General features: G+C 39.5%; 1 protein-coding gene across 2 annotated transcripts in view; it reads left to right on the forward strand.

Moving 5' to 3' along the window:
* NPAS3 (neuronal PAS domain protein 3) overlaps positions 1-24,294 on the forward strand; it is a 956,265-nt gene that overhangs the window by 827,964 nt on the left and 104,007 nt on the right. For both annotated transcript variants that reach the window (XM_068991246.1, XM_068991247.1), the window contains one exon: positions 363-537. In XM_068991246.1, the coding sequence (XP_068847347.1) occupies positions 363-537 (175 nt within the window). The remainder of the gene's footprint in view (positions 1-362; positions 538-24,294) is intronic.

Here is a 24,294-nt window from a genome sequence, read left to right on the forward strand (position 1 = left end):
TCACTCATCCGGTTGACACCAAACACGCAAGTATTTGGTGGTGCGTGAGTAAAACAGCTGAACTCAGGCAGACTCATCCTCATTTCACAGAATATTTTGGCTTTATGCAAACAACAGTGTATGAGAAAAAACTGGGCTATACATGCTAAATAAATATGTGTGGGGGTAAAAAACAATAACAACAACAACTTTCAATTTCAAGAATCCTTAAGCATGTGAGGGTGAAGACTCAGGACAAGAATCGTTTCTGGAGGCTTCATAGAGTTCCTTTCCTGCTCAGAAGCTGAATCGCAGTGGGGGCTGGATTTGAAAATGAAAAGCCTGTGACAACTTTCTTCTCCTCTCTTCCGCTTCCCCTCTAGGTGGAGCTGACAGGCAGCAGTGTCTTTGACTATGTCCACCCCGGGGACCACGTGGAGATGGCAGAGCAGCTGGGCATGAAGCTCCCGCCTGGGCGGGGTCTCCTCTCACAGGGTACCACTGAAGATGGAGCCAGCTCAGCATCTTCCTCCTCCCAGTCGGAGACCCCCGAGCCAGGTGGGACTTGCAATCCCAACATGAGGGTTGGTGGGCAGGACCTTTGCCAATGATTGCACTCAAGTTGCCAGTGTGAAGAGACTACAAATAGGTCTAATGGTATTTAACAATTCCATGCAGCTTTCTGTCCTGGGCGGTAATTAAGTAAGGAAGAGATTTGAAAATAAGAAGACATTTTAATAAGTATAATCCAGAGATCTAATTTCAGGTGAACAAAATGCACAGAAGGTACCAGTTCCTTTAGATTCTTTTTCAAATTAATGGAGGGAAAAGGTTCAGATTTGGAAAGCCCTCTGCCTTTCATTGTTACCATGGCTAAATGTAATGCATTTATTTATTATTCAGCAAAATCGATGGCAAAGACTTTTGAATATTAGCTTGTGGAGAATTAAAGGTATTAGGGGCTTGCAGAAATCTCAGTTTCTTTTTCTTTTTTTTTTAAACATCAGAAGGTACTTGAAAGATGTGAACAGATAAATTAAGGCTAAAAAGAAAACAGAAATGGCTACATTTTAAACTGCCTTTCCACCCTCAGTATTTAATTAGATCAATTGTATAGAGGAATGAACAGAGGTGACATTCCTCATTGGGATTCCTTCCAGGACTCTTATAGACTTTGCATTCAGAATGTTCCCATTTTCATTGTGTTGTACTGATGATAATTTAAGTATTAGGGGAAAATCCATTTATAAATTAAACAAAATGACTTGATATCCATCAGTCCCCTAGTTCATCAAGCTGTTCAAACACGGGGAAGATTGGCTGGTCGGCCTGGGTCTTCCGAGAGCGCTGGTAATTAGATCTGCGAAGGATTTATTCTTTGCTGATTGGGGCTTTAAATTAATTGAAGTTCCACATTTGTGGTTTTGTCCTTTTTGTACTTTTTTAGAGGAGATATTTCATATTCTTGTGTGGTGGAGTGCTTGGCCAAGCAGCAGTGGTTTAAATGTTAATTTTTCTCATGAGAAGTTTAAGATTTTTAATGAATCAAGGCCTGATTTGAAGTGCAAAGTTTTATTTGCTTACTTGGGAAATTATTTTTGCCCTCTAAAGATGTTTGTGCTTTGCTTGATATGTTGTTTTAAAACAGATTCACAAAACAAAAGCATTTTGTGAAAGAGAAAAAGGAAAACAGAAAAAAAAAAAAAACCCTACCTTTGGATTAACCTTAAAATAACTCTACACATTTCCAAGAAAATAATTTGATCTGCTTAGAAATAATCACAGCATGTTTGCTCACACAGAAGGGAAAATATATGTTTACCTCTTTGGGAAATATGTTAAGTCCTTCTAGAATCAATGTGTGTTTCCCCATTTAAGTTAACTGAAGCTTCTAGGGCATTATTTTCTAGCTTTTGAGTGGGGATCATTCCTTCTCCAGTGAGTCCCATCCATGAGAAAAGAGTATTTAAGACTGCTCCTTACCATTTAAAGATAAAAATAATTTTGTTCCAGAGGTCAAGGGAGTCATATACTCTTGTCCCATACCTCACTGATTTCACTGTAGACAATGTCAGTGAGATCAGTGGGCCTGCTTTTCAGTCCTTAGAATGTTCATATCTGGGTATATTTGAGAAGCAGTACATGAAAATAGTTTTCTACTCCATTCTGGAATTACACTGGGAAACCAGGGTTGATCATGACTCTTAAAACATTCAGTATGTAAGAAATCAAGTTTATAAACCTCAGTATGAACAAAGACCTTGAAAAAGTGGGCTTCGTTTCCCTGAATCACAAAGCCTCAAGTTAACAAGAGTCTTCAACAGTCCTTTAATCCAACCTCCAAGTTATGCAACCATCCTTTCCAGCAAAACCAACAGATGCTCTTCTAATCTCTGCTGAAACTCATTCCTAACAAGAATCTATGGAACATACAAGGCTTCCCACTCCATGGGTGAGCAGCTCTGATAGAAAGTTATTCCTAATATGGAGCCAACCTGCTGCTGCTGCTGCTAAGTCACTTCAGTCGTGTCCGACTCTGTGCGACCCCATAGACAGCAGCCCACCAGGCTCCCCCGTCCCTGGGATTTTCCAGGCAAGAGTGCTGGAGTGGGTTGCCATGTCCTTCTCCAATGCATGAAAGTGAAAAGTGAAAGGGAAGTCGCTCAGTCGTGTCCGACTCCTAGCGACCCCATGGACTGCAGCCCACCAGGCTCCTCCATCCATGGGATTTTCCAGGCAAGAGTGCTGGAGTGGGTGCCATTGCCTTCTCCTACTTTGCTCCAATTCTCCTACCCTGCCCCCACCCACCCCACGTCTGCCCTCTGGGACATTTCAGATTGACACCTTCCTCCCCTTCAGAGCCTCTCAAATATACAAAGTCAGGTTCACCAAATTCTTCCTCCCTCCTTCCTACTCCTTTTCAAGTCAAACTGCCCTCATTATGCAAGCATTATTTAATGGCGTGGTACTAAGACCTCACCATCCTAGCCATCCTCCTGGCTGTGCTTCCATTAGTTGGTGGCCCTCTAAAAACAGGGTTCTGAGAGCTGAGTGAAGCCTCTAGATGTATTGTGACCAGTACAAAGCAAAGGTACTGTCCCCTTTCTCAGTTTAGGCTACTGTACTGTTTATTCAGTCCAGGGTTGATGTAGGTCCTTTTGGCAGCCAGATCCCACTGTTGATTCATATTAAACTTGATGTCTTCCCTAAACACATGTTAAGGGTGACTTGTCCCTTAAAAGAGAAGGAAAAAAAAAAAAAATCCACAGCCTATAAACCAATTCTACTAGGAAATCCAAAATTAGAGTCAAATCAAACTGGTTTAAGATTAAATATGAAAACTCTGATAAACCCATGCCTGCTGAAGCACTAGGATGTGCTTCAGTCTCACTTAGTTCAGTTCAGTAGCTCAGTCGTGACCGACTCTTTGCGACCCCATGAATCGCAGCACACCAGGCCTCCCTGTCCATCACCAGCTCCCGGAGTTCACTCAAACTCACGTCGATCGAGTCTGTGATGCCATCCAGCCATCTCATCCTCTGTCGTCCCCTTCTCGTCCTGCCCCCAATCCCTCCCAGCATCAGACTCTTTTCCAATGAGTCAACTCTTCGCATGAGGTGGCCAAAGTACTGGAGTTTCAGCTTCAGCATCATTCCCTCCAAAGAAATCCCAGGGCTGATCTCCTTCAGTCTCACTTAGCATCCTTTAATTCTGGCTATTAGAAAAATAACTAACTCCTTTTAAAGTGACTCTGTCAGTTATCCTTAAAGTGTAACTGAAAATTTACCTGGGTTTCTTCCCCTCCCCACTCCCAGCCACCCTAACAGATATAATGGAAAACCCTGCTTTGCACATTGCTTAACAACTTGGGCTTGTTAGCAACAATCTCATAGGAACTGTCTCTTCCTTGCTGAAAAGTGTATTTCTCACCATTAGAGAATGTTAAACTGGCTTTGCTTTAAAATTCTCTAGTGTTGGTTATTTGCAATCTTTGGCTTAAAAAGGCAATTAGATAGACTGCTCAAATACTGAAAGGCAGTGTAGGATGCTACCTTTAACCAAATATCTTCACTAGCGCAGATCATTGCTCCAGGGGAATTACTTTAAAAGTCCATGTCAGGCACTACATCCCAAAGCTGCTTATGTTTCTTAAAAGCTGAAAGAATTTTAACAAGATTTTCTAATTCTTAATAACACCAAAGAACATTTTTGAAGACTGTTGTTCACTACATCATAATCTTTTCAACTCTGATAAAACACTGATTCTTGCTTAAACGGTAGTGTAATTTGGTTGGAAAATGGATATCAATATGTGGTGATTATGAAAATGAAGGGACTAGTAGGTATGGAATTTTTCAGGAGCCCTGATGTGTTCAGTGTAGCATTACTAAGTGACTGAAATCTAAATAACATTTGGCATTATAATAAAAAGGAAATAAGTGACTAAACCAGCCTAAGAGGCAGTGATCCTGTGCCATAATAGGAATTCTATTTCTTTGAACTGCCAGTCCTGTGATTGTCTTGTCTTAAAGTAATCTCAAGATAATGAGGATAAAAAAAAAATCTGTTGATGGGACAGCAAACAAAAATAAATATTTTATATGTATGCACATTCATTAATAGTTTAATATGCTATAAATATGATATTTCTTTTAGGGAAATTTTAAGGCAGGCAGAAGAGAAATAAGTGTCTACTTTAAAAAGTTCTAGGGTGCCTCTTTAAGGCTTCATCCAAGCAATCCTGAAGGGCTTGCTCTGTCCTGTCCACAGCCTTTCCTCTGCTCCTGTGGGGTTTGGGGTAGTGGGGGTGGAGGGGGGCTGGGAAGAACTTCCGGAACATGAGGCTTACATGGCTCAGTCTGCTTTTGTAATTCTGTTTGTATCTTTTCATCACTCTTAACAATTAGCTATAATCCTGGCATTATGAACCTTATCCTTTTTTAAAAAAATAAATTTCAGTGTCACATATTTTATATGCTTAATAAACAGAAAAGCAGCTCTTTAAAGAAATCCTGGAGGTACTTGAAAAATCTCCGTTTGGAAAGCAAAGAGTTTCTATTCCTTAGGTCGGGCCATCAAATTGTTGTGTTTTACTTCCTCCTTTTTCTTATTAAAATACCTTGATATTTTTCCAGTTATAAAATTCATGCCCATTGTGAAAAAGTTCCAAGAATGCAGACAACAAAGAATAAAGACCTACCTACCCCTACCCCAAAATAACCACTGTTCTTATACACGGGATATCCTTCTAGATTTTGTTGCTGTAAATATGTAGACATATATAGTTATGTGGTGGGATTTTCTCTGTTTGACTAAAATAAAACTATAACATACATGCCTCTAATAGCCTGCGTTCTCTCACTTAACCTCACAGGCCACTTTCCCTGTCGTGTTCCTCGCTTTAACATAGAATTTCCCTTCTGTCTCCAGTGGTCTGTTTCCTTCTAACAATCAACTCCTAGCCGTAGGACCACTGTCAGGAGTAACATACCTGAGTCATGCTTGGGAGGGAATTCAGCCAGAACCAGAGATTTTGCTGCCCATTGAATGGGTGCAAGCTCACAGTACTGTATCCAAGTTTAGACAAGTTAGCAAAATGTATGAGACAGTACTCTCAGTGAAAAGACTAACTACAGCAACATGGTTAACCATCGGTTGTCTGCAAGGAAAGTTGACTGCGTTCTGTCTATAGTTTCAGCACATCTAGACTGTTAAGATAATGATGGTTAGCAGTATGATCTCTATGCTGTTACGCCTACTCTACGACGTCCTGAGTATTTTAAAGGCAAGCAAAATGGAAGCAGTTGCATGCCTACCTGAATAGAAATAATCTGTATTTTCTACATATGCCCCTGCACTATGGGAAATTCGATCAGCTCCCATATCTGCAGGAACTCAATTCCTCTGCATTCATTAGACAATTTTCATAATACATGATATAATTAAAAGAAAAAATGATTAGGAATAACAATACAGAATGTAAAAATGTATCTGAGGATCAGATCAATATTGTATTTCCAAAGCTGTGTAGATATGAGATATAAGTATAGTTTTACGGGTGCACTATATTCCATCTAGTATAGTGTTGGGTTGAGAGGGGATGGTTCTCTGATTTTCTTTTTTTTTTTTTTTTGTATTGGTTTAAGTTTCCTATCAATGAACTGAATTTAGAAGTCAGGCAAAGGAAACCATCTAACTAACCCCACATCCAACCTCAGTCCCCAGACAGTGGGACTGTATCTACAGCACTTTCTGCTGTACTGCAAATGTCAAACAGAAGGTGTAATGGATTTAATATTAGCGCTGGCCAAGGTGCTGAGGGAGCTGTTAATAATGTCACTCCAGTTATTGATCTGAAGCCTTTAAAAATCAAAGAAAAGTGAGAGATCCCCTACTGGGGAAAGGCACACAGTGACTGGTTTTTATTGCCAATATATTTCTACATATAGAGTGGCAACTTTCTGGAATTATGTTATCACCATTCATCTCTGTGAGATTTTTGGATTCATTATATGGTAAGATAATATCATGGAGACCACTCTGCATGCTAATGCTAAAAGATCAGGCCAAGTTCTTTGAGACATAAATAGAGCTTGATAATTTGTGTGGTAACTACAATATTCAACTTGTCAAACGATAGGAGGTTTATTAGCACTAGATTTATTCACGATGACAATGTTGGATCCACAGGAAGTGTAAAATGCGAACTATGTCGTCGTGAGAATGAGCTGTCCCCTCCTTTGGCCTTTCTAAAGCTCCAACTACAAACCATGCAAGGACTCACTTGAGACAGAAATGAATTCTGTCCTTACAATTAGTCTACCTTTTTCAAGAAACTGCTAATCCTTCAATCTGAATGGCAGTTTGTATGCAATGAAATCCCTGCTTTCCATAGTCCCCAACTAATAAATGAAATTAAAATGTATAATTTATGTTGAATGTTTATCAAACTGTAAACACACATTTAATGCCTTTCCATATTCATACAATATAAGCAAAAATAAATCCACCAGACAATGTACTACGGTTATCTCTGATGGATTGAATATGAAATGCATCTCCACTGGAGCTGTAGCAAAGATCAAGACAAGTTCATGATTACCTCCGAACTGGCCTGACTCCTATTAATACCCGTGTGCACATGTTTGTGTCAAATCTAATAGTCAGAAAGCAGTCTAACAGAAAGGAATTCGTTCCATAAACCAAAGCGATCATCCTGTACTGATAAACTCAGCTTTTATCCAAAAATTATGTAGGCAAAATGATGCATTTTCCTTAGCAATGCCATCCTTATTTTGAAATGAAATAGAAACTATCTTTTGCCATTCCTGAGTGAAGATGATGCATACTCTCCAAAAACAAAGCCAGTACTGTTACAGGGACTGCCCTGCCAAACTCAGAATTCCTCTTTTGCCTCAAGAAAAGATGTAGTACCACCTTTTCCTGCAGGAAGCAGGCTTTTCTTAGATGTCTCCTCTATCTCCAGATAAACTATACAGCTGCCACAGAAGAGAATACATTTCTCCAGTGCTTTCTGGTATGCAAGGCCTAGGAACACTTAGAACCTTCATTTCTGTTTGCTCCCACTTCTGTGTACTTGTCTGTGTATGATGAGAATATTTGCAAAGCAACCGTATATGTACTTCTAGGATATTGCCTAAGGGAGCTAAAGAAAATAAGGGAAATTTCCCTCCTTCCCACCAGGGTATGCTGGCCCAGCGTCCCTTCCAGGCCAGCTCCCAGAATGCACAGCTGCAGCACAGGACATCCTTGGGGTCTTGACACTCCAACCTGTGAAAGATCCGTGTTGGTGACTCACATACCTACAGAAGGGCAGCCTCCCTTTTGTTTCCAGAAATGCTAGATGTTAGCCTAGTTGTGTATGCCATCCTGAAACTAACGTTCTCGTCCAACATTTAGATCACAGTGGTAGCAACTCAAAAAACCGCGTTAATCTAAATTAATATAATGGTATTTACCGAGTAGCAAATGGTTTGTTCAATAATAGTCGTGTAGGCCTCTTATCAGAATACGCAATAGATTCACTCGGCCTATATGTACCGTATTTTCCTAAACCTTCTGTTGAAGGTTCAGAAAATCAATTTTTTAAACCCATTATTTTTAACAGTTGTTTTATATAGCTTGCAAGGTCATAATTTTGACTTTCCTTTCCCTATGGTGATAAGGGATACATTTCAGCATTTCTAAAATGAAAGCCAAGACAAGTTGTTAATGGATGATCTTTCTTCCCCAGTAAAAAAAAATGTGGCTGTTTTTATCATTGAATATTAACAAATTAAAGATTCTATTTCTATTACTCTTGCCTTGAACAAAGCACAAGTTATTTGCTTTTAATACATACAACTGCACAGAAATTTCACCCCTGTCCAAATGATACCATTCTGAATTCTTCATCTCACCAAACAGCAGACTTAGGAAGCATCAGTTACCTGGCATTGACTGAGCTTTGCAGGGTGCACAGATCAGAAGAGGCAGAACTGGCTGGAAACCATTTCCACCCCTAGTGAGCAATTTACTCATGATTGCTTGGGGAAAATACTGGAAATATTGCTTCTGTGTAAAGTTTGCAACTTCCAGTTGTCAGCTCTTTGCCAAGCAGTTATTCCCAAGGACAGTTTAAGAAGCAAAGCCTACTCAGGCCACAGTGACAATGGCTAGCATTCATATCCTGCTTGGTGTACGGAGAACACAGAAACCACTAATTATAGGAGTTAATTTACACCCTAATCCCTCTGAGCAGGTCAGTGTGTTATCCTTATTTTATAGATGGGGGAAAGTGATGGAAATTCTAAATGGCTTGCTCCAAACCACACAGTTTAGTTTAGCAGCCAAAATGAGAGGAAAGCGTATAGTATTAGGGTTGCACAGGTGAGAAGCCTAGGAATGAGATAGAAGAAGGAGATAGGACCCTAGTAGGTACAGAACTAGAGGAATTTTCTCCAAGGGACTTCTAAAGTCCAGAGAGTAACCTAACAATCCCCTTACGCACATACATCATTGGGCTAAAACATCATTTGTTTTCAAATATAGTCTCTAACTGAGGATTAAAAACATCCATCTAATCCTTTCCTCTTCCTTCATCCCTACATTGAAACTCCTTATGCCACAATGAACAGTAGCATCCGAGTCAATTACGGGCAAAACTCAGCCCTGCGTCTCTTGGTTCACCTTAGCTACGTGTCTCCTTAACCAGGAGCATAGCCTAAATTGTCTCTGTGTTTGGTCACTGCCCTGCCTTAAGACAATGCAGGGTCCGGATCTACGCAGCATCTTCCTTTCAGAACCAGTCTGCCAAGGCAAGCAGGAGAAGAGCAAGAAGTACAATGGGGTCCATTGGAGGTCAGCAGAGCCTCCTCAAGGTACCTTCTCATGAAACAATCGTGGTTTCCTGGGACCTATGGGAAACATCAACCCATCCATTAATTAACAAAACCAGCCTGAGAGAGGAAGAACTTGTGTGTTTTCTCTAGTTGTTATTCACTAGAGTAAATTCAAGACCCACCTGCTAATCGGGATTGTGTAGACTATTCAATAACCGTTCACTGCATGTTTGTCATGTGTCAGACATTAGACAAAGCACTGAAGAAAGAAGGTGAAGTTCCCTGCCTTCCAGGAGCTGACCATCATATGAAGAGCACAGATCATTAACACAGCGCAGGAGGGGGATGATGATGACAATCAGAGCAAGGTGGTGTGTGATAGGGTAGCATTGTATTATAAGCTACTGCTGTTGGCTGTCTTTTCAGAACTATTTGGGTTTTAAACTTAACCCTGAAATTAACAGCCCAGAAACAATGCTTCCTTGGGAGCAAGGTGCTTTGACATGCCCAGGTGTATACAGACCCTGACTCCCAGGAACTTTGATGCAGACTGTTAAGGGCTCGTTCCCTCTTTGTTTGTTTAATTAGCCTTTCTTAAAGCCTGCTATAATTCCTATCTACTGATCTTTCTGGATCTATAGGAGTGTTCTGAAGGGAAAGTGAATCCAAACTGCCTCCCTTCCACTTACACTGTGCTGATTTCTAAACTGATTTCCACTTACACTGTGCTGATAACTAAAATTCAGGAAATGCTGGCTTTGGAAAATTAAACTCTTTTACCTTCTACTCAAGGTAAAACTTGTTGCAAATATTCTAATAACGTTAATGATGATATTAATAGCTTGTATAATGTTTACCTACATATTCCCGCTACATGAGTGGCCATGTTTTAAGAAATTTATTTCTCAAAATATCCCTAATTAGAGAAGGTAAACGGCTCTCCACAAATTAGAGAAGGTAAATGGCTACCCTACACCAGAGTAGAGGGTGGCCCTGGGATTTGAGCTCAGGCCATGTGATTTGAGTACTCTGCTAGGTGCTTACCGAGAACACAAGTGGAAGAAGACACAACACGGGCCCTTAGGTAACTGATCATTGTCGGTAGAAGAAAGAAGACGACAAGAGAAGAAAGAAGGATGACCCTGCTTCTGTCTTCAATGAAGACATAAAATCTGCAAGTTGTGTAAGAATTCAGGGAGAAGCTAAATGACTGTGGGTGGCTTTGATAAGGAGGTCAGACCTTCATGAAAACCAACCCAAGGGCAAAGAGGTAGAGATGATCTTCCAGGAGCCTCATCTCAAGGAACAAAGTGGGAGTAAGGATGCTGCATTTAGGAGGCTGGAAGGAGCCCTGTCTTCCTCCTGGAGGCAAAGATACATGCTTTTCTAGAATGCAGCCAGTGTACCAGGGAAAAGCATCTGAGATGGGCATTATACATTCTGAGTATAACTCATCCAGCAGAGCAGTGACCCAATGAAAATATTATTTCAAAGCTTATAAATACAAAAATAAAGTTTGAATCTGGAAGGCTCCTCCCTTGAGGGGCATGTTATACAATACCTATGCCCTCTGAATCCCTGCACAGCATAACTACTAATATTCATTGAGTGGTTGCCAAGTATCAACCACCCTACTCAGACCATAATATGCACTACCTCATTCATTCCTCACAAGGTACTAGGAAGAAGGCACCATTATTCTTCCCATTTTACAGATGAAAGAACTGAGAAGAACATTTTTAATTTGGAAAAGACATACAGTTAGCAGCTGGATAGCCTAGGCTTTGAAATGAAGCAGCTGGGGACACTCTCCATCCTTCCTAGGCAGCTCTGTTAGTTTTCCTGATGTTATGCTGATTGCTGTTGACTGGTAACTTACATTGACTGGACTTATTCCCTAAGCCTTTATTTTTGCAAGAATAAGAAGGATGTGTTGAATAGAGCAGATTTAAAGTGAAGGAAGCCATCCAAGGGGCCATTTCTTTAATCCAGAAGTGAGTGAGTAGACTTTGGGAAGAATTATTGCAAAGGAAGAAGTGACCATTTAAAACTAAGATAGAAGACAGAAAAAGGTAGAAATACACCTTGTGGTCAGTCTTTAGCCAGGAGCTAATGGTTAATAGTCTAGAAATTATACAAGTCTCAAGCTTTCACATGATTAGGATTAATGACACCATCTGTCCACTCTCATTCTTTGTATCAATTGGTAATAAAATCTGAAAATATTCAAAAATTACAAAATTACATATGCTATTTATCATCACACATTAAGATGCAAATTTCCTTAGGGTTCAAAGCTGTTCCTTTTTATAGTTTATGAAAATATGTCATGTGCCTTTGGTAAAAAAAAGTCTGCTGCTCAGTGCCTCTCACTTGTCAGGGGGTGTCCTCTCCAAATAGAAACATGAGTAAAGCATAAGGTGAAACTGGTGACACAGAAAATTAAAACTCTGTACTTTCCTGTGTCCTACCATCTCTTGGTTGACATCGCAAGAGTATTAAAATTATCTATTAACTCCCTTCCCAAATTACTGCTAGTCAAAATGAAATAGACGTTGATTGAATTGATAATATAAAAATGAATTTAAACTGTAACCAGTATTTAGGGCAATACTTTCCATTTCACAGAAGGAATACAAAAGTGTAAAAATAACAAAAGTGCAATCATCTAAGTATGGAAAACATTCACTCATTTCCTCAAGCATCCCATCATTATTTATTGCATGCCCATTGAACAAGCTCAATCCTAGAGCCTGAGATATGATAGTTATTAAAAAGGTCCTTGTTCTCACAGAACATACAGTCACATAAACCACCTGACCAAAAAGATTTCAGTTGAAAAAATTCAGTTGAAAGATCCAGGTCTCCACTTCATAACCAATAGGTAAATCTTTACATCAGGTTGTAAGGGACCCGTTGAGCTGTCTCTGTTTTTAAAATGCAGAGCTGACACAGATTCTAAGCCAATACTTCCAAAAATGCATTCTTTGTCATAACTACCCTGTGAGATGCTCCCCATGACCCCTGGTAAAAGAGCTGAGGAAAAGAGCTTCATAGCACATCGTCTCATTGACTATTAACAATAAACGTTAACTTAGTGAAGATGTGAAATGTGTGTGATCAATAAGTCTTTTTATTTTTTTTGGTTTGAACTAGCCTTTCCCCATTTGTTCAACTATGGAAAACATTTTTTTAGAAAGAAACTCCTACAGACACCCCAGAAAGACATCATGATGGCCTCGATCTTGTTTCTGATCCCCAGAAGTCACTCCTCTCATCCACACCAGTCTCTTCCAGGGCATCCCTTGCAGGCAGGATCACAGTGTGGCTTCTCAGCTCAGAGGTTCAACTATCCATTGCCTCTGGTCACTCTCCCAAGTGGCTCTCCTCAGTCTTCAGGATACCCTTCAAGCTTTCCTAAAGGGGAGCTCCTAGATGAATCTAGTAATTAACTGAAAAGACAAGACCTGCCAGCTCCCAGTTTCACAGCTTTAGAACAGCCCCGGGCTTTGATTGGCAGGTCTTGCATTCCTCTTTCACCCTGTCTTCCCTATTCTTCATTTAATAAGCAGAGCAAAAGCCCAGATCTCTGGTTTCCCGCTCACCAAAGCAACACACCAACAGATTCTGGTGTAAGGGTGCGGTTATGGCTGCCCAGAGTTCTGCTCACTGCTCCCCTCCTAACCTTAGCCAGCTACCATTGGTGTGGAAACAAGAACAAGAGTGTGGATTCAAGAACAAGCATGTTAGGATGGCGGGACAGGAGACCCAGTGTGGTGGTGGTAATCGGTCCCTGCACTGCTTTCTCTGATTTGTAGTAGCTGCACTGCCCATATTATAGATTTTAAAAATCTACTGTCTGGTTAACTTGCAGGTTACTCAAATAACTGAGAAATGATAATATACAAAGATGACAGCGCTAACCCAAACTGCAGGGTATTCTTTTTATACTATTTCTGTAGCAGCCACAAATATAGAGAAGTGCACAGGGTCCTCCTGGCTCTGTCACTTGTGAGAAATTTGACCTGGATCAGGTTAATTAATTTACATGTGCCTCAGTTTCCCACTGTAAAACATTGGCCCCTCTAGTACAAGTTTGGAGAATAATGTAGGAATAATCACCTGTTGGTTTTAACATCATACGAATTAACATTAACATTCCTTATGGGGTCGTTAGCATATTTTAAATACTTAGAACAATAGCAGGCACGACATAAATGTTCTGAGTGTTGTCATGATTATTCATTTTGTTGAGCCAATCATTCTCTTATTACCGAAGTTATTCCTTATGGAAAGTCTGGCCAGGGCTGAGGTGACACAGTTGACTCCTGCACCAACTTGCAAGGCTTGAATTTGGGCTTCACTGTCACAGAGGAAACTGTTCCCGGTTCCTCTCTTAAAGAGCCCAGATTCTGCATGGATCGCGGTACCCAAAGGTATGCTTCCAAAAAAACACCTGAAATGGAGTCCTTCTGGAAAGAATCCACTTAAGGGGAAAGACTCTCTTGGAAATACACAATTTACCTTCCTCCAGTCTGTCTAATGAACAGATTGCGTTTTGCAGATTCACTTTTTTTTGTATACTCAGTTTTCTTAAAGCATGACAGAGGTGCGTAATTCTGTTCTCAGAGGTCCATCCCACTTTGGACTCGGCACTGAGATAGGCCTGCTGACTTCCCCTTTTCCCAAGGCTAGCATGGAAACAGCCCAAGCCTATCTTAGACGGGACCTCAGTGTTGCTCTCCAAGGGTTTGCCGAGCCTAGCCTACTAAAACATGTTCCGCTTATGACCCAAAGATTTAGCTGCTACATAGCCTATATGATGGGCTTGACTGATATCTTTCCCTTTTATCAAGCTGGATCATTGCGACACGACCATAGCCACAGCAGGAGTTCTGCTTCAGAAAAAGTCTAAGTGACACCAAATGGGATATTCAGTCTCTACAATGTATGGCTACCAAATCATACACCCTCTGGTCTGTGCTGGAGAATGGGGTGGAAGTACCCACCTATTTGTCTGAACTTTAAATGAATCAATTTATTTTGTGTAGGAGGGCTTCAGCTCATCACTAATCTCGAGAGCAGAAATGACTGTAGATCTGGGCGAATGCTCTTGTAAAAGCACGAGAGATGCCCAGATGGCCTAGCCAGAGGTCCTATATATGGACTTAAATAAATAAATTAAGAAACTCATTTCACATAGGCCACCGAGCAGTTATGAGATGTTAATGACTTTTAGTCACTGCCAACCTGGACAAAATTCAAGCCAATGACCTATGGGTGAAAGGCTCTATATATCCCATTACCAGTCCCCTGAGCCATCCAGTCGCCCCTGACAAGGTATTTTATCATACCCAGTACAGAGCAGTATGGCAATCCAAATTCCTATACCATCAGAAAATCTTCTTCAGCTATTTAAAATAAAAGAATATTTTCAGAATAAAAAAGAGGCAGAACACCTAGTTCCTCAAATAAAGGAACAATTACAATTAAAAAAAAAAAAAACCTTTTGGAAAAAGGTACACATGGGTATACATACATACATATACGTAGCATTTAGACATTCTTTAAATTCCAGTATTTTTTCATTCTGTTTACTCCAGTGCACATTTGATTCTGCCTCTGGATATTTAGTAACTGGCATATCTTGGAGTTCCCATTAAAAAAGTCATTAGTTTCAGTTTACCATTTGTATAAAACTGATTCGTTAAATCCTTGATGCTTTCTTTCCTAGCTTGTTTTTAAGTGTCATAAATAAATGACTTAAATGTCCCACAAGACAAATGTTCTTTAATCATCTAATGCACTCATTTATCCTAAGCCTTAACCTTAGTCCTAAATTAAGTCTGTTGCAAAAACATAACTTCATCTAAAAATACCCATCAATCCTACGTGGTTTTGATAAGCACATTTAAAAAACATAAACAATCAGACAGTTGTCAATCTGAGTGAAGCCCAGTCCCATTTAAGAGTTATTCACCAAGAGCCATATTTTATGCCCATACTACCAGTGGAATTACAATGGAGAACAGCGGGTTTTCGCGTCTTTGCAGAGTTCACGTTGTGAAATGGTTTACAAGAGTATAAAATGAAACAAAGACTAGACAAGAGAGAGGATCCTCGTTCCACATCAGATATGTTCTGTTTGTTTGGGGAAACTATTAATACACTGACAATGTTGCAAATGCATTAAACTTTCATGATCACATATTTAGTAAATTGCATGTCATGCCTTTGATTAATTTTCATTTGCTTATGGTCCTAAAACTCTGTGTCAAAGAATCTGGCTGCTCAGAGCTTGTACATGAGTAATGATCACCGAAAGGTTTGGTGCAAGGAGAAACGAAGTGCGAGTTTAATGGAATAAACACTTGACTAAATGGAGTACTTAATACCTCATAACTAGGAATTCACATAGTTTGGTGAAATCTTAGCTTTGACAGATTCCCAATTTAATTCTGAATTAATTTGAATGTCCTGCATTTACCAGTGGCACACTTTTGCAGTAGGGCAAAGATAACCTTCTTATTTTTCCACTGGCTTCCTTGGGTTCTGCACAGTTATTACCACAGAGCGAGCCCCTTAGGGTTGTTGGAGGCACCCCCCATCTCCTGACCAGGGCTTTCAAATTTTTTAAAAATAGATAAGAGCATTCAACAAATAGCCAGATTGAGAATAAACTCAAAAATTATCACCAAGGCCCTTCCTCTGCCACAATTTGTCAAATCTGCTGATAGGAAACAAATTCTATTCATAAAGATTTTATTTTGGGGGGGGGGGCACCTCTTGTGATTTGGTAGCAATTCAATTATAGTTTTGTGAGATAGTGAGCCCGGAGAGGGAATCCAGACTGACAAGAAATATGACAGGACAGTTACAGAGTGTTTATGCAATTAAACTTTCCCTGACAATACCTGCAGAATGATGAATGCGTGGGCGGAGGTATGTGAGCGCAGGCAATGCCCCACAAGTATTGCCCATTTTTCATTATTATACAACTGTTCAGATCTTTCAAGAACAGCCTGAAGTGAGGTGGAAAAGAGAGTACTGTTCTCTAGCATGTTAACCAAATGCCTCTTATTTTTTTTTATTCCTTCCCTCCAACGGGTCTTGATGTGCCAGATGATAAAAGAACATCTATTTTAGAAAAATGTTTCAAAAAGATGAAGATTTACCCTGAGCTTGACATATATTAATTTTGGATACCAAAAGAGGTTTTTATTCTTTTTTCTATCTGCAACTTTATATCACTTCCCAACTGATAGAACGGTGCATAATTAAACTGTTGGGTTATTCATTTTATGCAAGCAGGTGCAAAGGGCACTATAAAAGTAGGATTTTACCGATGGTAGATTAAGAAAGAAAGGAGAAACTTAAAAGCCTTTTGTTGAGAAACACAAAAGCTTACAGACGAGATTAATTTGGTTGGGCAAAGTCTGTATTATAGTGCCTGGGTCTTTCAAGGATATGTGAAATCAGAAAGTTACAGGATTTCAAGAACCTCTCAAAGACTATGTGCAGTTTTTCAGCTTCTTAACAACCCTTATTTGGGATCCTTACGTGAGACCATCAGTTTGGGGTGTGATTTTTATTTTTTTAAACAAGTATTAAAGTACACAGATTTCTTTAAAAGAGCTTTGATTTAACTTGTACAGACTTCACCGTGGCAAAATCAGCCATGCCCAGAATAAGAACTGAGCTGATGGCAAGGTGAATTCCTTTCAGACCCCAGAGCTTGGAGGACTCATTGTGTGGAAATGAGGGGAAGATAGTTTCAGCCTGTGGCTCCCGAGGTGCAGAGGGCTGAAGTGAAAACCACGCCTTCCCTTAATATTTACACATCTATTTAAATGAATGAGAGTTTGAGAGGGGAAAGAAATGAAATCTGTCCTGGAGCTATTCATTCATTCCTTTTGACTTCTGGTGAGCTGTTACTGGTATCAGTTTTTTGGTTTTTGTTTGTTTACTAGTTGATGCTCCTTTTTACATTCATCTCTCTTTTGAGGACATTTAAAACCTTAAACTTCTGCACAGAAGTATTCAGTTGTTACAACCTACCCCCATTACCACTTCCCGGAGTTGAATCTAGACCCAAAGGCAGAGAGCTATAGGTGCATGCCTACCTAGATGACTGTGTTCCTGTACTGACTCTGGTTTAACGGGGAGTTTCCACGTGCCCACGTGGAGATTATTGTAAGTCAGACTTACATCTAGAGACTGTTTACGTGATCCCATCAATTTGGTAAGCTCAGTGAAATAACTGGTCTTTTCTGTATTAGCAAAAATCGGTTAATCTTATTTATATTAGAAGCGAGTTGACCATACATTTCTGTCAAACTCAGAAATCTCATATAAACCATGGTCTAAATACAGGAGTTCCTTACAGTCCTCTCTTTTACCAAAAGGCTGCACTCTCTTATGTCCCTCCCTCCACACCAAAAAAAGACCGATTTTGTCAGATATGATTTTTAACATGCACTAAAATTGATAGTTAAAAAATTAGATTGTTTGCACATTACGTAGGTGTTAAAATTACATGGTAGTGTTCCTTTATTTTCAAAAACCAAACCTAATCCTGTTAATTCAAAGTGAATAACAAACAGGACTAAGACTTTTTCCCAAGTTGTTACATTTATTCAACCTGCTTGTGTTTTGTTCTTCATCATAATTATTTCCAAGTCAAATGTGCACTGATTTCCTTGCGGACCTGCGTACCTCTGACTAACTTAAAGAATTGAGCTGGGATAATTCACACAATTCCTCGGGGGTCATGTTCACTGTTTTTTTTCAAGGACATTTTTATTACAAAGCTGATGAAATTTGCATATTAATTCATTTCTTTCAATTTTTTAAGATTAAATGTTGTCAACATGTATCAGTGCGAGGCTCTGACAGTGCTGATGAAATGGGTCAGTCAAGCTTGAACATTTGGAGTAAGGCAGCCATCTGCAACCCCCTCGCCCCTTGTGGGATTCTGTGCTACCACTGAAACCTGGTTTAAAAAAAGTTTTATTCAATGCAGGATATTAAAACATTATCTAAGAAATGATAGGTGTTAGTCTTCCCATTTACTCAGAAAGTGAATTTGACAACAAAATGGATCTAAGGAGAGCCTTGCTGTCTTGGAGTTAGTATTCTATCAGTCTTCATTAAACCATGATTACAAAAGTTCCCTCCCTCCCCACACACACAAAAAAAGTTTCAAACTTGGTGAAAGGAATTTAGGAGAGAAGTTGAGTTTAATGTTTCCTCTCCTGGTAAGATTTAACAGTTAGCAGGGGCTCTTGCCAGTCATGCTCATGGCAAGAAGTAAGGATGGGGAGAGCCGATGGGATGGTTCATAGGACCCAGTGTCCTCCCCAAAGGTAGACCTGCCCTCCATTTTATACACGGCTAATACACATGACCAGTCCTTTGGTCACATCCAAAGCCTTCACAAAATGGTACCGGTGTTTACATGGAGAACTTCACCTCTGTCTATATCCAGTTTAAACATTAAGCCGTATTGCTTTATCCAATTTCCTTACAGTCAAAATACATACTTCCATCAGACACTCTCAAAGAGCAAGACCACCTAAGTGAACAAGCCCTTTAAGTGTTATATTGTCTTTCCAGATCACTGATTTATCTGTGTCTTCGTTTTCCAAAGAAGTCTCTTTGTGATGTACATAAGGCCTTTAACAGATTCCAAAGGCCTTGCAAAGAAAAAAAGTTTCTGGCTGCTGTGTTAAAGTAGCCAGAACCCTCCCACCACCAAGCTTCACCTGGCCATACAACTATGGAAGAACCTGCCCAACACAAAAGGCCACTTCTGCTACCTGGAGGTTCTGCAGGGAAGACCTCCCAAAACCGCATGACCTGACTTTAGGGAACTTACGTAGTAGCTCACGGTAACTTTTTTTAAAGCACTTTCTTTGAATAAGTAATTAAATCTGGCCATATACTAACCAAATTAGAGACTCAGATTTTCAAGGTTCTTACCCTTTAGCAACATGTGTCCACTGGTTAATTCCTAGTCATAGAATTGTCTGATATATGTACAACACCATTAACTAGAAAAGTTTTTTTCCCAAACTGGGGGAAAAAAAAAATAGATACACTGCATAAGAGAAGGTAGCCTCCGAAATGGTTTTATCTTGATTTTGAATTAAACTCCCAAACTCATATTGGATTGAAAAATCAAAATCAGACTTCACATTGTCAAGCTGGAAAATGTCAGATATGAAATATTTAAACTGTGGAATACGGTCTTCGACTTTGGGTTATAAAACTTTAATTTTGCGAGTTGGTAGCACTCCAATAGTTCAATATTTTTAATTCTACAAATCCATGTTTATTAACTTTCGAGGTTTAAACAGTATCACCAAGTCTATTGAAACTAAATTATTCTGACTTGTGAGAGCTACAGGGTAGCTATAATTTGTTTTCTATTCCTACATAAGTGACAAAGACAAAAGAAAGAACAAATAAAAGGAATTGATTGCCACACAATCCCTTTTTACACTTTCAAAATGACCTTAAATTCTAGCTGATGATTAAAGCAAAGATTCAAGCCTGGAGTTTTAATTGTGGAGTTTTCAGGCATAAGTCAGGTTTTGTTTTGTTTTGTTTTTTAAATAAAACAGCTTCTATGATATTACTGCTAGGGAGTCAACTGTATTCTTCTCAAAGAAGAAACGCTGCTTTTTTGTATTTTCTTTATTTAGGAAATATGAGCTGCATCTGCTTACAATAGTTTTTAAAACCTCTACCTCGATTTCATGATACCAAAATCATCAGTTGCTAATAGCAGTGATAACTTTTCATCTTCTTCCAATTATAGTCTTTTCTTGTAACTCCTCAAGTGCTTCTCCCCTCTTCCTAGAGATTATCGAACATGTCACTATTAATCTGTTCATATATTTAGTTTGTTCAGCACCTACTATGCACTAAGTAAATGAAGTCCTTTAATGAGACAGTTACGGTATCACAGAAGGGACCCTATACCAGGCGTCAGCATCCCACAAGCCACTCCAGGTTCTGTCTCTATCAGCTGGCTTACCTTAAGCATGGACTTTGAGCCACCCTCCTCACTCACAAAATGAAACTGACATTTACTCACAGGATTGTTGAGGGAATTGCAAGCATAATAAATATGAAAATGCTTTAAAAAATATCTAGTGTTTTAAACAGCTTGGTAGATAGTGCACCACAAGTCTTCAGGGTTCATCTTGTGACTTTTCTGCTTTTGTAGGCGAACAATGGTGTCTTGGATTTTTACACTCTAATGCCATATCCATAGCAGCTGCTGTTGACTTCAGCATCCAAGTTAGATTATCCCACACAGTTTTTGATGGAATTCATCCCTAACTTAATCTATATGTAATTTAGTTTGCTGCCAGGGAAGGAAAGTACATTTGCTGTAAACCCCAACTCTGGGTTGCTGGCCGGAAAATTCAGTGTGTTTTGTTTATTGCTTTTGTTTCATATATAATGTATATGACTTCAGGATGATTTGTTCAGGGAAGAGAACTTGAGGAGTTACCCTTGTACCTAGAATCTGCTGAAGGTGTGCTGTAAAAGCATTACTTACTCCTGAGTTACCCAAATCAACTTGGAATAATGAGTTATTCTCCAGGGGCTATTTTCTGTGCAAATTTATGAGTTTACAGTTCATGTTTCTTTTTAAATGATACATCCAGCGATAGGTCTTTTCTGGCCTTTGCAAAAGCCTAGCATTTCCTCCATTTCGTGTTTATGAAGCCAGCTACAGCTCTTCTGAGTTGAAGTGCTCCAACTTTACAATACAGGAGAAATGAAGATTTGCATCACCAGTCTTATATATCCTGATACCTGGTCACATGCCAAACTTTCCTGAGCAACTTTGTCATCTCAGTGAAGCTGCTTCCCCTGTCTATCAGACAAGTCCTGTTCACCTGCTCAGAATTCATCACCTGTACCCCCCACCCCGCCCCCAGCAGCTTTGACCCACAACCAGAACTTACAACAACAGATCATCCAGGAGGGTGGGTGAACTTTTGTTCTTGACTGGAGTGAACTCCAGTTTGGATAAACAGGCTTTGAATTATTTATTCCACAAATCAGAAAAGTTTATCTTCTTCTTTTGATATATTATAAGGGATGAGGACAAGTTGGAGGCAGTGTGTCTATGGCATCAATACAAATAAAAGTTCAGGCTTTAATAATATGTGAAATTAGCAACTAACGCTTTCTCCAAAAATAATTCAGATCAGACTGAACCTGAATCAGTCTCTCCAGTGGTAACAGGAGAGTACAGTTGACTGACACCCAAAATGATGATGGAGTATATATCTTAAAGGTATAACTTATCCACTGATTTACTGAAGTTTCATTAACAATCACATAAATGACATGTCGTGTGTATCAAAACACAGAGCAATGTTTTTCCCTTGATAATATATACTGATTTCTTTAATATGTAGATCTCTTGATGCTGGTGGCACTTGGATGAGAGATTGTTAAACTTGTTACAAAGGAATCGTGTAGTTCTTCAGCTTTGCGTCGGCAGGGTGATTAGATATACTGGCATGTCACCTCAGTGTGTTTCCTCTCACTGGGTACCATTTCGATAAATGACTATGAGATCTTAATATTCCAGAAGAACATTCTGTGCTTAATACTTAAGAGGGATGTCTTCTTTCTACTGTACTTTGAATGGAGACTCATTTTGCGATTTGCCCATCTGCCTTTCTGCCAAGCCTGGGCCTGAGCTGCCCTCAAGGAGCCGGGGTCCTGGTGGGGCACTGAGACAGTAACTGCAGGTGACACAGGCCATCACTGGTCACCATCAAAGGACCAGAAAGGACAATATAAGGTGCCAAGGTACATAACAGGGGTGACCTCCAGGATTTCCAGAAGAGAAGTAAATATTAAATTACTGTATTCCCTTCGATTAGGAAATAGGAGCACAGAAGGAAGCAAGCTGTGCCTTTTGCCTTGACACTGGGCAGTTTCTGTGCCCTTTAAGGAGAAGAAGGTGGCATCTTGGTGACTGCATTCGCTGAAGCTTAACTTGCTTCGAGAGACAAAACTCATTAGAGATTACTGCCTCTCCAGCCCTTAGAGGGGACTCACAGGGCCCTACGGAAATATCTTCCCCAAAGGAGATAAATCACATTTTACAATCACACGCACATTTGTGTGTGTGTGTGTGTTTTCTCATCATTTTATGTGTCCACATCTATCTTGCTTTTCAGTCATTCTGAATGGGTGCTACCCTACCCTAAATGTTAGCTTTAAAATCTTAATTTCCTCCCTGACACCGATTTCACAATGGAAACAAATATTCTAGTAGAATTACCTGTTTAAAATCATCCTGTCTGGAAAAAAAAAAAAGACATTTATAAGACTATCCATTGGAAAATTTTTGCTATTGCAAAAAATTATCTATAATTAATTTATAATGGAGACTTAGCTAAATGTAAGAAATTATGCCCATAGACTAAAATACTATGCTGCCATTAGAAAGAATGTGGAATATATACATACTCAAATGTGCAGGAGGTTCCAAGCTATTAAGCAGAAAAAAAAGAAAAGGCAAGAGGCAGAACAGTACACACAGGCTGTTGTCATTTGTGTACCAAGAGAATAAGTGCAGACACAAGTGCTGGCAAATGCATAGGACTCCTTTGCAGGGATGTCTGAAAAACTGAGGACACGTAAGAAATTGCCTCTGGGAGAAATTCAATGAAATTTGGGGTCAGAGTTTGGAGGAAGCTTTGTTTTCTCTATACTCTAAGCTCTTGTACTGCTTGAAATTTTTTGCCATTTTAAAAAATTGAAATATAGTTGATTTGCAACGTTGTGATAGTTTCAGGTGTACAGAAAAGTGACTCAGTTATGCATACTATACACACACACACATACATATACACGTGTATGTATTCTTTTCAAATTCTTTTCCCGTATAGGTTATTACAAGATATTGAGTAGAGGCCCCTATGCTATATACTTGTTGCTTGTGTGTGTGTGTGTGTGTGTGTGTGTGTTGCTTACCTATTTTATATACATTAATGTGTGTATGTTAACCCCAAGCTCCCAATTTATCTCCCCCAACCTCTACTATCCTCTTCAGTAACCATAAATTTGTTTTCTATGTATGTGAGTCTGCTTCTGTTTTATAAGTTCATTTGTATAATTTTTAGCTGAGTTCTTTTGAGACCACATGCCTGCCTTAACTTTTAATGTTTTTCATGGTTAGAAAATAATCATTTAAAAGCTGAGATAATAACTTATTTTTAAAATAACTATCATTAGTTAAAATCAAGTAATCAAGTAAAAGGAAAATAACTTTTTTTAAAGTATGCTTTTATACATAATTTAAACAACCCTGATTATTGTAACTTTTCCAAAACCATAGTGCACTCTCTGAGTAAGTTCTGGGAGCTCAGGAAAAATTATTTGCACTGAATCACCAAGCAGTTAGCTCCTCCAGTCATGCAGACAGAAACGGCACCCGGAAAGTAGCCGCGGTCAAGGAAAAGGAGAAAGTGAAAGAGGATGCCGCCCTGTGACCTCTGGCAACAAACAGTGTTCAGTGTGAAATGGGCACTAATAGCACATTCGGTGCTGAAACCCTCTGCCTGAGCTAGAGTAATTAGGACTGTAAGTCAGATTTGGGATTTTTCTCTGAGGTTTCACAGCTTATGAAGTCAGCAGAACAGGGTTATTAAATCATAGCCTCGTACCAAGTCAAAGGGATTTTTCTAAACGTAGAAGACAGGGAAAATGCAAGCACCAGCTGAGCAGTCCTATGGGTGAGGCGATGAACCCATCCCCAGCACAGCTAATGACCTGTTTTAGGGGCACAGCTCATATATTCCAAATAACTGGGGGGAAAGAATTCCAAATAGCTTAACATCATTAAACCCAAAATGCTACTGGAGCCTTCCTCGGTGGCCTCATAAAATACCTTATCCAAGTGGAGAATGGATATGCTTGCTGTAAATCATGG

Source organism: Capricornis sumatraensis, chromosome 19 (genome assembly GCF_032405125.1).
Source record: "Capricornis sumatraensis isolate serow.1 chromosome 19, serow.2, whole genome shotgun sequence".
NCBI classification, from domain to species: domain Eukaryota; kingdom Metazoa; phylum Chordata; class Mammalia; order Artiodactyla; family Bovidae; genus Capricornis; species Capricornis sumatraensis.